The sequence below is a fragment of the Cavia porcellus genome, unplaced genomic scaffold (genome assembly GCF_034190915.1).
Source record: "Cavia porcellus strain 051 isolate PalLab524CR breed Dunkin Hartley unplaced genomic scaffold, mCavPor4.1 scaffold_15, whole genome shotgun sequence".
Classification (NCBI taxonomy): Eukaryota; Metazoa; Chordata; class Mammalia; order Rodentia; family Caviidae; genus Cavia; species Cavia porcellus.
Genome location: NW_026947498.1, coordinates 70,297,072 through 70,309,874, shown reverse-complemented (window position 1 = coordinate 70,309,874; position 12,803 = coordinate 70,297,072). Strand labels below are relative to the sequence as shown.

General features: G+C 38.1%; 1 protein-coding gene across 3 annotated transcripts in view; it reads left to right on the top strand.

Moving 5' to 3' along the window:
• The window catches only part of Ccdc14 (coiled-coil domain containing 14), a 45,154-nt gene that overhangs the window by 19,171 nt on the left and 13,180 nt on the right, over positions 1 to 12,803 (top strand). For all 3 annotated transcript variants that reach the window (XM_013146377.3, XM_063225103.1, XM_063225102.1), the window contains 3 exons: positions 6,468 to 6,550; positions 7,620 to 7,838; positions 7,915 to 8,047. In XM_013146377.3, the coding sequence (XP_013001831.1) occupies positions 6,468 to 6,550; positions 7,620 to 7,838; positions 7,915 to 8,047 (435 nt within the window). The remainder of the gene's footprint in view (positions 1 to 6,467; positions 6,551 to 7,619; positions 7,839 to 7,914; positions 8,048 to 12,803) is intronic.

Below are 12,803 nucleotides of genomic sequence, written 5' to 3'. Positions count from 1 at the left end.
AGCAAGTGACGAGCAACAACAGCAGCCCTCTTTCTGTCGCTCATTTTCTGTCCAAGGTGGCATTCACACCCAGGCTGGGCCTTCCAGTTACCCACATCCATAACTATACCAAATCAATCAGTGGACTGATTTAGTAATCATACGCCCACATTCACACACAATCACACACTTGACTACAGCATCACATATTCTAGATCCAGTCACCTCTGAGAAAACCCACCTTTGACTACATGAAGCTTCTGGGGGACATCTAGACACAAGCCACAACATCTAGAGGTATTGAGATATATAATATAAACCATTAATCTCTCACTCTGAACACACACACAAATAATAGGGTTGATGGTTTTAAATTCTAACCATACTACTTTTAGTCCTGACCTAGGAAATCCCAGTAACAGTATTAATTTTACAAAACTAAGAATAAATAAAAATTATGTTAATGACAATAGCTACTACTCCTTTTATTGAACACTCGTATATGCCAAGCTTTTGTCCTTTATATGTACCATCCCTTGAAATCCTCATAGTAACTCTATGAAGAAGATATTATGTTATTCTCATTTATAGATAATGAAACCAAGACACAGAGAGGTTATGTAATTTGCTCAAGGTCACACATCTAAGATGTGGCAGAGTCAGCATTCAAACCCAAGGCAATTTGATTTTAGATGGTAAGAGTCCTAATTTATAGTCTTCTACACTGTCAAGTAGGAAGTAGAGACTTATTTATACGTCAATATTTAGGTGTATTTTGTGGAACAAATGAATATATTATGAGCCAGTCAAATAAATAAACATTTAAATAATTGGTTTCTTAAGAACACTAGAATTTAATCTTAGCATATTATCTATTTAACATTGTTACTATGGAAATATCAATGGTTATTTATTAGCACTCCTTAGAACGTTTTAGAATTGCCTTAAGAGCTAATTTGTAAGCCACTCAAGAAAATGAGACCTAGTATTTGATTGCTCACCAATTATTTTTAATTCTTTTGAAGGTATTACTTTACACTTGGCATTAGAGGTTTCTGGTAGTGCTTACAGGACAATGACTGTACTGGATAGTATCCTCTTGCCATTTGAAAGGTGAAATTACTGAATAATGAAGGATTTATGAGATACATTCCATTGAAGCAGAATGAAGTTTCCAGCAACAGTGTTAAGATTTTTGTGTCACTTTATCATCTTTGTTTGAAAAGAATCATTCCTAATCTTTTTTTTTTTTTTAGGAGGAGACTGGGGATTGAACTCATGACCTCAAACTTGCCAGCCAGGCACTTAGGCCACTGAGCTAAATCCCCAGCCCATCATTCATAATCTTTACAAATAAAAACTAGAATGCATATTTTTATTCAGAAGTGGTTTTCATCATTTTCAATCAAAATAAATGTGGTTCCTTTTTTCCATTTTTCCTTTTGGAAACTACATGTTTCCTTTCAGCTGGAGAAGTGATTTTTTTCCTGATGGTTTTGAAGTTTATTGCCATCTTGTGGTTTAGAAGTGCCGAGGACTTAGCTCAGTGGCGTAAGTGCCAGACTGGTAAGCGCAAGGTCATGAATTCAATCCCTGGTTTTAATTTTTCTGGGAAGATACCCAGAAGGGGAATAATTGGTTCAAATGGGACCTCCAGTCCTGGGTTTTTTAGGAATCTCTATACTGATTTCCACAGTGGCTGCAGCAGTCTATACTCCCACAGTGAGAAAGGTTCTTTTTCCCCCACAGCCCCGCCAGCATTTCTTATTGGTTGATTTCTTGATCTGAGCCATTCTTTCCAGGGTGCGGTAGGATCTCAGTGTTGTTTCAGTTTGGACCTCTTCAATGTCCAGTGATGCTGAACATTTTTTCGTATGTTTATTTGCTTTTTAAAAATTTGCTTCTTCATCGTCTTCTCAGATTCCTACTTTTGTATTGGGTTTTTAAATTTTGGAGGTCTGATTTTTTGAGTTCTTTATATGTTTTAAATAGTAATCCTTTAGCTGAGGAACAGCTGGCAAACACTTTTTCCCACATTATGGGTTGTCTCATCACTCTGCTGGTGGTTTCTCTTGCTGTGCAAAAGCTTTTTAATAAGATGAAATCTCAGTTGTTGACTCTTTGTGATAGTTCCTATGCAATCAGGATTTTACCTATTCTGTCTTCAAAAGGTTTACCTTTTCCTGTCTTACAGCAGATTTAACATTTCTGTTTTAATATTTAGGTCTTTGATCCATTTCAAATTTAGCTTAGTGCACGGTGAAGGATATGGGTCCAGTTTTAACCTTTGGCATGTGCAAAGCCAGTGTTTCTAGCACCATTTATTAAAGAGGTTGACTGTCTTTCAGTGAATGTGTTTGGCACCTTTGTCAGTGATGAAATGACTGGGCATGTGTGGAGTTTTTCTGCATCTTCTCGTCTATTCTGTTGATCCCTGGGTCTGTTTGTTTTGCCAGTACCACACTGTTTGTTTACTTAATCACGATAGCTTTACAGTATAATTTCAGCCTGGGATTGGGATGCCCATTGCCTTGCCTTTCATGCCCGGAACTGCCTTCACTGTTCCAGGTCTCTCCTGGTTCTAAATGAATTTTAGGGTAATTTTCTCTCATTCTGTGAGATGTGCTATTGGGATTTTGATTGGAATTGTGTTAAATCTGTGTAACAGTTTTGGACGTATGGCCATTTTCATTATACTGGTTCTTTCTACCCAAGAGGAAGGGATATCTTCATTTTCTGATATCAGCTTCAATCTCCTTTTTCAGAGTACTGTAGTTTTCAATATGAGGTCTTTTCACATCCGTTGTTAGATTGATTCCTAGGTGTTTCATTATGTTGGGTCCTGTTGGGAATGGTGTTGTGTCTTTTGGTTGGTGAACTGAGACCTTTAACACTGATGGTTATGACTGATACGTATTGACTTATCCTTGTCTCCACACACCCCGCCCTTGTTTAATTATTTTTCTTGCCTGGTAGATTCCTTCTGTTGAGGTTCATGGAGTTTTAATCCTTGTTATATCTTTCTAGAATGTCCTTCAAAACATTTTGAAGTGCTGGTTTGGTGATCATAAATTTTCTCAGGTGTTCTTTGTCTTATTTCTCTGTCAGTTGTGAAGCATAATTTTAAAGGGTACATCGATCGGAGTTGGAGGTGATTTTCCTTTCGAATTCGAAATACGTCACTCCAAGCTTTCCTTGACTTGAGTGTTTGTGCTGTTTTGATTTTGATGGGCTTTCCTTTATAAGTCATTTGTTTCTTTTCCCTAACAGCTTTAATATTTTACTCTTATGTTGAATTTCTGGAATCTTGGCTATGATATGCCTCACTGTAGAGTTTAGAGTTGTATATGTCTCACTTATCATTACGTCAGATTCCTTTTTCCTATGAGAAGTTTTCTGCCATGATGTCTATGAACAGCTGTTTTTTAAAAAATACTTATCTTGCTTTTTCATCGATTCCAATCAATCTTCATTATTCTTCTTTGTATCATCTAACAGTGATTGGACTGACTTCTCCTGGTCCCTGGCTACTTTTAAGAAATCTTTTCATGTTTGCTACCCATGGGCCTTTTTTCTGTATATGACATTGTATCCTCATACTGACTCATTTTGCTGTAGATGTTTTCATGGAACTTTTATTCTCCTGAATATTTGCTTGCATTTGTTTTCTGGATCCCATTTATTTCCTATGCTGAGCATTTATGGCTTCCATCATTTTCTTATGCTCTATTTTTCTATCTTTTTGTTTTGTTTTGCTTTGTGTAATTCCTGGGTTGATGTTATAAATTGCCTATGGTGAGTTGCTTTATTGCTAGTATTTATAACTCTTAGGAAATAGCTACTACTCTGAGGTATGCTCCAGGTGTAGCTTGATTTTTGGGTTTTGAGTCCTTTGCAAGATCTTACATCTTCAATTTGTTGGGAATGAGAAGTTGCTGTCTACTTGGCCTGGCCCCTGGCTCTTTGGTACTGTGCCACAGTATTTTCTATGACTGTTAGCCCATCTCAGTCTTGAATAACAGAATGAACAGCTGGTTAGAACAATTACGTCACTTTTGGCTAACGTGGTACCAGCAGCAATAACAATAGCATCAAACACAACCTAGAAAATGACAAACGGGTAATCATTAATTTTCCACCTCTAACCATATAAACTAAATTTGTGGTTCACAAAATCTAATCCAGAAAATTGTATGCAGTGTATAAGTACTTAATATGTCAATTTTACCTTCATGTGTAAAAGGGGTTAGGAAGAAAATAGAGAAGTAGAAAAAGGGGAAGAGATTAGGAGTAAGGCTGGAGGACAGTGGGGAACTGCTGACTTCGGGAGACTGGTGCAGAGGATTGGAGGGAGGGGAAGAGAAAAGAAAGATTAAAGGAAAAACAGAACAACCACAAAGAGACTAGAAACCACATTCACACTCATATATAAAAAGATTAAACAACGAAGGAGGAAAAAAACAAGCAACTACAACAACAAAAACAGAGAGAGAGAGAGAGAGACCCACTTCCAGGTCTGTTTGTGCTTCACTGGTAGACAACACGTGGACATAGAGTACAGATCTGTGTCGATCTATCCCAGCAAGCCAGCAGTAGCTTTACGGTGGGGTAGTAATCTCAGCAAGCCTGCACCTTTATTTCCCCTGAGGTTGAGTCTGTATTCTGGCCACGGGGGCTAAGACCAGACCCACGCAGCCTGCAGCAGTCAGCGCAACTTTGGTGCCAGGCCTGGACTCAGCTGAGAAGCACTATGGAGCCAGCAGCCGCTCTGAGTTCCGAGATCAGTCGGCCCTTCTCCTAGATGGCTCCCAGCCCACTGCTCTCTCCCTCACCCCCAGAACTCACCCCCAGCTAGTGCAGTCCTTCATGTCCACTGCCCCCCTCCACGGCTGCATGTCTCCATGGTACCGTCTGGGGTTGCCAGCAGTCACCAGGTTGCAGGTGTGAACCACTCTTCTCATTCAGTAAGTCTCGACTCAGGGAGAAGGCTCCGCTGGGCTACTTCCTCCTCCTTCATCCAAATTTCTCTCATCACTCTGTGGGCTTCAGTTCGTGCTTCAGATCCTTCCTGGGTCCAGGGGACCCACTTCCCTCTTCGTCTTCCTTGTGTTGCTCTATTCCAGCATCTGGAGGGCAACCTCAGAAACTTTCTCTGGTACTCACCACTCCGTGTTGTGGGCCTCACCATCTGCTGATCCTTGGTGCTGTTTGTTGTACACCTGGGACTGTGCGCAGAAAGTCCTGTGCTATGCCTGTCTTTAAATAAAACTTTTGCCTATTTTATCTTCTAGGAGGTTGTTTCTGTTTTTTATTCAGATCTTTGATTCATTTTCACTTTGGTTTAATACATGAGGAAAGACATGGGTCTAGATTCAATCTTCTGTGCATGGTTGCTTTTCCCAGTACTGTTTGTTAGAGAAGCTACCTTTCTTCTAGCATATGCAAAGATTAGGTGGTTGCTTGTGCCTGGAGAGAGAGAGAGAGAGAGACAGTGTGTGTGTGTCTGTGTCTGTGTGTGTGTGTCTGAGTGTGTGTGTGTGTCTGAGTGTGTGTGTGTGTGTTGCTGAGTATTGAACCCAAAGCCTTGTATATATCAGACAAGCACTCTACTACTGAGCTATACCTGTAGCCCAAAAACAGTAACAAATTGTGTTGAAAACATTGGAGAGTCATACTGGCTTGGAATGCCTTTCTCACTTAAAGATTATTTGAATTTTTCCCTAAAATGTATATAATTGTTTTGTTTTGGTTTTGGTATGTTTTCTGTTTAACTCTACATGTGAATGATAAAACATTCTATCATTTTAGGATTTAGTAACAAATATTTTCAGGTAAGTAATAATGTAAAGATGCTAGAGATATCTTTTTTAAAAAAATAAGTAATACCTTCACAGAAATCAAGAAAACATTTTTATATGTTTCTGTTTGTGAAACAGCTGCATATTCTGAAGTTCATTTTGGGGCAGAGTTGTTACTTATTCGCATTCTCATTAACTAGTCGTTTAATTTTTTACCTACTAAGGATATTATTAGAGGCACTTATATTTCCCAGTTTTGTTGATGTGTGACAAACATGCAGAAAGATGTCTGATAGCAATTAGTGCCTGTTCGTATTCTAGTTCTTGTGTAATGACAGATCTTTCGAAAGGTAAATGATTACAGTAAATAAGATACAGAGAAGATAATAATAAGATGGAAGAAAATAGCAAAAAGGAATAAAAAGGAAAAGAAACAAAAGTCACTGAAAAGCAAAGAAAAGACAAGAGAAAAGTTAACCTTTTTCTAGTGAGGAGACTATCCAAACCAATCTTCAAAATTTGTTCAGGCCCCTAGCCCTAGTGTGGTTTTGGTTGTTTAGTTTTTTATTTTTATGTTTTATGTATTTGCATTGCACTGTGGTATTTTTTTCTTTTTTATAAGCTGTCATATGCACACCACTATATGGACTTGGAATTCTAGTATTCATTGTTCTTTGTTATTTCCTTTAGGCAATTAAGAATTTTGAACCATAAACTCAGAGAACAAGAAAAAACTCCAAAGGCATATGGTAATATGGAATGCAATCCTGAATGTAGGTAAAAGAACTTAAAGGATTAAAGTCTCGTGGCTCTGGAAATGTTGGAAAAGAATTGAGCTTCCTTAATTATTTTGTCAAAGTAGATTTTTCTTTCTTGTCTTTTTTTTTTTTTTCCTGTTCTAGATTTTGAACCCAGAGACTTGGCAAATGCCAGTCAAGCACTCTACCGCTAAGCTGTAGTACTACCCCAGTTTGTCTTATTTCTTAAATCGACTTTTAAAAAACAGGAATAATGTTCCTTATTAAAATTTAAAATAATGTAGAGAAAGAAAAGATCAGTGATATCACTTCCCAATAATCACGTTTATGAAAGGTTTATATTGTGCTGCATACAGTAGAACTATATATGTACGTTTTCTTTTTTAAGAATGTGATTATAGGGGGCCAGGTTTTAGCTCAGCAGCATAAGTACCTGCCTGGCAAGCGTGAGGTCGTGAGTTCAATCCCTGGTACCAAAAAAATAAAAGAATATGATTATACTGTATATATTCTTTCAAAGCTCTTATTTAAAGTATAATGGGTATTTTTCCTCTATCAAAATACATAAATATGCTTTTTTTCTCTCTTTAATAACTCCTTGAGTATGCTCTATGTAGCTCTACCATAAAATATTTAAGATATCTGGGTTTTTCCCCAGTGCAAACAATGGCACAGTGTCTTTGTGCATGTTTGTGAGCATTTTTGCAGGATGGATTTATAGCAGCAGAATTGATGAGACAGTTGCAGTTTTGAAGATACTTCCAAATCCTTATGTTTGTTTTGTTTTGTAGGAGAGTTGGGATGGGGAGAAGAGAGACACTTAATCATTTGGTATCATTGGTATCATTTTGAGGCTCTTGAATTTTTTACTTTGTATATGTATGATTCTTATTGAAATATAAAAATAACTTAATGCCCAGATTATCAAATGGAGAAGAAAAGTGTAACTTCTGCCAATCCAGTTCAAACACGTAATTACTAAGAATCAAAACATTCCAGACCTTTCTCCTTCTACAAACAGATCATTTTCGGATTTATTCTTTTAAAATTGGGAAACACCTATCTGATCTTTTTTGTCTTGCAGTATTTTCCCTTCAGTCATTGAACATGTCCCTGCAAAATCAATTGCAGGAGTCACTGAAGAGCCAGGAATTACTGCAGAATAAAAATGAAGAACTGCTAAAGGTGATTGAAAATCAAAAAGATGAAAACAAAAAATTTACCACTATATTTAAAGACAAAGATCAAACCCTTCTTGAAAATAAACAGCAATTTGACATTGAGATAACGAGAGTAAAACTTGGTAGGTATTTGGGCCGTCATTACAGTCTCATGTTTTTTCAAAGTAAGGAAAAAGTGAGACTTTTTTGTTGTTTTAGAATTAGAGGAAGCCTTGGTAAACGTGAAAGACACCCAGTTCAAGTTAGAAACTGCTGAAAAGGAAAATCAAATACTGGGAATAACACTACGCCAGCGTGATGCCGAGGTGGCTCGCCTGAGGGATTTAACCAGGTACAATTGATGTTTCTGAATAACCAAGTTCTTTTTATTAGCTGTATTTATCAACTTTAAAATAGTATCAGAGCTGATCTCTTTCTTGTATTTTTTGCTTTTAATTTTGTCGGTGCTTTTTCTAATTTCTAATGTCTTCTACTCAGCTGAGTTAGGCAAACCTGGCTGTTTTTGAACTGTGTGTCTAGATGATGAACAAGGAGAGGAGGCCATGCATATGGCAGAACGATGGAGCTCTCTGAAGTCAGAGAGCTGAGCAGATTCTTAGCTGTGACACATTAGTAGGTAACTGTGAGGGTGTTGTGTAGTTTCTCCAAACCTTGACTCTAAAGTGGAGACATAAATAGGATTGTTAGGGGACTGGAGATAATTCATGAAAAGCATCGAGCTTGGTGAGCCCTTGTGCTCATGCCAACAGGACAAGTCGCTCGGCCTCTTTGAACTACATTCTGTTACTTTCATCAGTAAAAGGAGTTACAGCTGTCCCCCTTTAATCCATGACATTCCCAAATTGTTAACATCACTTTCTCAACTTTAATATATACACCTACAAAATTTAGTTTTCTTTTGATATATTTGCAAAGAATTGAATTTTCAACCTTCTATTTTTTTTTTTTAATTCCAGAGAAGTTAGTTGTTTTAGCCTGGAAAATCATCAGATCTTTCCATACTCATGAATGATCCTGGAAATTCATATTTCTAAATGTAAAGTAATTCTGCATATAAAAGTCTTTTATATTTCCAATTAGCAGATCAATTTTGAATTATACACTTTTTTATTAGTCTATGTTTGTAACACATGCATCTTATAGTCATCTTGGAGGGTGGGTACCTTCCTTCTCACCTTCTGCTTTCCTCCTCTAAGTCCCCTTCCCCGTTTTCATTCTCATAGATATTGTCAATCTTGTCTCATGTTTATGGCACACAGGCAGTGAGTTACTAGGTTCCGGCCCATGGCCTGTCTTTATTCCACTTATTTCCCTTTCTCCTCTCCCTCTGGCCTTGCCCGTGGCCTCCTAGGCCCCTTTCCCATCTACAAGACATCTGTCCCCTTGTCTCTTTCTATCCATCCTTTATTGGGCTCTTTGTTTGTACTTTGCCTTACCCTAATGAAAGATGTTATATGGTATTTAAATTTGTGTATCTGATTTATTTCACTCAACATATTCTCCAGGTGCATCAGTTTGCCTACAAATGTCACCAATTCATCTTTTATAGCCGAGTAGTATTCTGTTACAGGTAGATACCTCATTTCCCTTATCCAGTTGTCTGTTGATGATGTTACAGCCTGCTTCCAAGAATTAGCTATTATCAGTTGTGCTGCTGCAAACGTATTGACATGCAGATATCACTGTAGTATGATGTCTGAAGCTCTTTGGAGAAGAAACCTAGCAAGGGGATTGCTGAATGATACGGAATTTCTAATTTCAGTTCTTTGAGAAACCTCTATTCTATTCTGACTTCCATAATAGTTGTACTAGTTTCGTTCTCACGAGCAGTGGCAGAGGGTTCCTTTTTCACCCAGGCCGTGCTAGAATTGGTTCTTAATACTTGCCATACTTTCTGGCATAAAATAGAATCTTGGCATTGTTTTACTTTGCATTTCTCTAACAACCAGAGATTTCTTTCTTCTTTCTTTATGAAATGTCTGCTCATTTCTCTTCCGCATTTCTTGAATGGGTCTTTTATTTTAGGTGATCTAATTTTTTTGAGTTCTTTTTATATTCTAGATATTGGTCCTCGGTCTGAGGAATGCTTGGCAGAAAGTTTGTCCCATACTATAGGCTGCCTCTTCACATTGCTAATGGATTCTTCTGATGTTCAGAAACATTTGGTCTGATGTAATCCCATTTGTTGATTCTTGCTGTTATTTCTTTTTTTTTTTTGCCTTTTTCCTTTTTATTGGTACCGGGGATTGAACTCACAACTGCCTGCTTGCAAGGCAGGCGCTTATGCCGCTGAGCTAAATCCCCAGCCCTTTCTTGCTGTTATTTCTTGTGCAGCTGTGGTCCTCTAAAACCCTTCCTTATACCTATGACTTCACGTGGTTTACTTATTTTATCTTCCAGTGGGTTCAGTGTTTCTGTATTGATGCTTAGATCTTTCATCCATTTTGATATTAGTTTAGTACATGCTAACTGTCTGCAGAGGATTGAACCTGCAGAGGTTTTTCCAGCACCACTTGTTGAATAGGCTATCTTTGTTACACCATATGCTTTTGGCTCCTTTGTCAAAGATCAAATAGCTGAATGTACCTGGGAATGTTTCTGTATTCTCATGAGAACCTTTTTTTATTTTTATTTTTATTTTTTGGTACCAAGGATTGAACTCATGACTTACACTTACCAGGCAAGCGCCTGAGCCACTGAGCTAAATCTCTGGCCCTGTATTCTCTTGAATTACAAACTTTTAGGGACGTAGATAAAACAGTAATATATGTAAAATATTTATTAAATACATTTGAAATTTTTAAAATCTGTAAATAGAGAAATTTTATCAGATTTGTATTTCATAGTTTTATTAAAATTTTTAATAATGGGAAAGCAAAAGACATTTCTTATATTCCTGTAAAATTGTAATTTATTAGGCTCTCGCCACAGTTTCTAAATGTTGATCAGACTACTCCTCAGAGTAAAATAAGAGTCTGACCCTTCTTGTGAAAGTCTTGATAGTGTCCCAAAAGCAGTGACTTTTTGAGATGCAGATTTGGTTAGTGTCAAGTACTCACACTAAGGGAAGCTATAGCAAAGACCACATATATGTCCATGTATACAAAACGTCCAGAATAGGCAAACTTAGTGAAACAAAGTAAATGAGGGTTTGCCGCAGGCTGGGAAAGGGGGACAGGATGGGGAGTGACTACCATGACTATAGGGTTCTTTCTGGGGTGACGAAAATACTATGAAAGTAGGTAGTTTCATACACTGTTATGAATATGCTAAAACCCACCAAATTTGTTCATTTAGAGGAGTGAGTTTTTTGGTGTGTAAATTATACCTCAAGTGTTGTTTTAGAAATATATATCAGAGGGCTGGGGATTTAGCTCAGTGGCATAAGCACCTGCCTGGCAAGTGTGAGGTCATGAGTTTGATCCCTGGTACTGCAAAAAAAAAAAAAAAAAAAAAAAAATATATATATATATATATATATACACACACACACACACACACACACACACACACACACACATACATTAGATACCATCCCTTTATTTCTTGCTTGGCTGGATCTCACTGTGTCACTGTGCAGTTCAGGCTGGCCTTTAGCCCACTGGGTAGTGTTCAAGGCTGGCCTTGAACTCAGTGACTTTCCTGCCTCAGGCTCCACTGGTGTGTACATGTTTCTTAGCCCCAAGCGCAGTGTCTGATGAAGAAGAGGATCTAGTGTAGAGGTCCTCCTGGGTGACTGAAAGAGGAGCAGTGGTCTCCATTTTGGCTAAACCTGGCCCTGTTTCCGTGTATTGATACATACAGGACTGGCTGGGACATTTTATTATCTTCTCAATAGGCTAAAGCAATACAAATGAGTCTGGCCGAGGTGCTGATGTGCAGTCTTTGAAATAAGGTGGCAGGTCTGTGTTGCCCTGCCCCGTGGCTCCCAAAAAGCAGGTGTGAGCCAGGTGGGAAGGAGCCACAGTGTGGGCTGGGGTTGAGCCTTGACAAGAAGCCTTGACATCTCCGGGTGTAAAAGATTACACATCAAAGCTGAAGCACAACCCTAAGACATTAGATACTGCCTTAGATCATGTTACACAGATTACTCGTTACGCGTATTGCCCTCGGCACATTGCAGAGGTGATTTTGGGCTCTTACCTAGCCCATTTCACAGCACTGTGTAGCCACAACTACAGTCACTTCCTAAGCCACTTCCCTCTTTTTTCTTTCTTTCTTTTTTTTTAATCTTTTGAGAAAGGGTCTTACCGTGTAGTTCAGGCTGACCTTGAGCTCACTGTGTAACCCAGGCTGGTCTCACATTCACAGTGATGCTCCTGCCTCGGCCTCCTGAGTGCTGGAATTACAGGCGTGGGCCACCAAGCCCAGCTACTTCCTTTTCACAAACTAACCAAACCTGGGTTCGGTCCAGGTCGAGGCCTTTGTTCTGGTTAGCCATCCTTCTAGCTGGATGTAGGACCCCCTCTGCTCCCCAGAACTACAAATGTGTCTTAGGGTCTGTGTTCTTCCCACGTGTTGCCTTGGAAGTGGTAGATTGGAATTAACTTATTAGAATTTCAGTAACTTTTTCATGGGGTTACAAGTGAGACTTTTTCTGGACCATGACAAGGTCTCCAAAGACTTTGTATAATCTAATTCCTTGATAGTTTTTTTTTTCCCTGTCTTGGTTTTTTTGTTGTTGTTGTTCATACTGTTACATCCAGCTTTTTTGGGTGTATGAATCAAAAGCTAATAGTCACTTCTTTGTAAAGTATTTTGATATTTTTCAATATTTTGTCCTTGATATTTGATTTATTCTTGTCTATGAAGGGATGACTTTAGGATTTATATTTTCATAGATGGAGAAACTAAGGTCATATGAGTAAAATATTAATAGAAAGTTAGTGCTAGAGCTGGGACTAGAACTCGTGTCTCTTAATTTTTAGCCAGATTCTCTTACACAGGGCATGGCTTTAGCTGAAACAGTTTATTTCTGGGAAGAGCTCCTAAGTAAAAATTAGCTTTTTTTTTTTAACCTGAGAGATAGAGAAATTTATGGATTTATTTGCTTATTCATTTACTCAGTGTACATTTATTATTATATT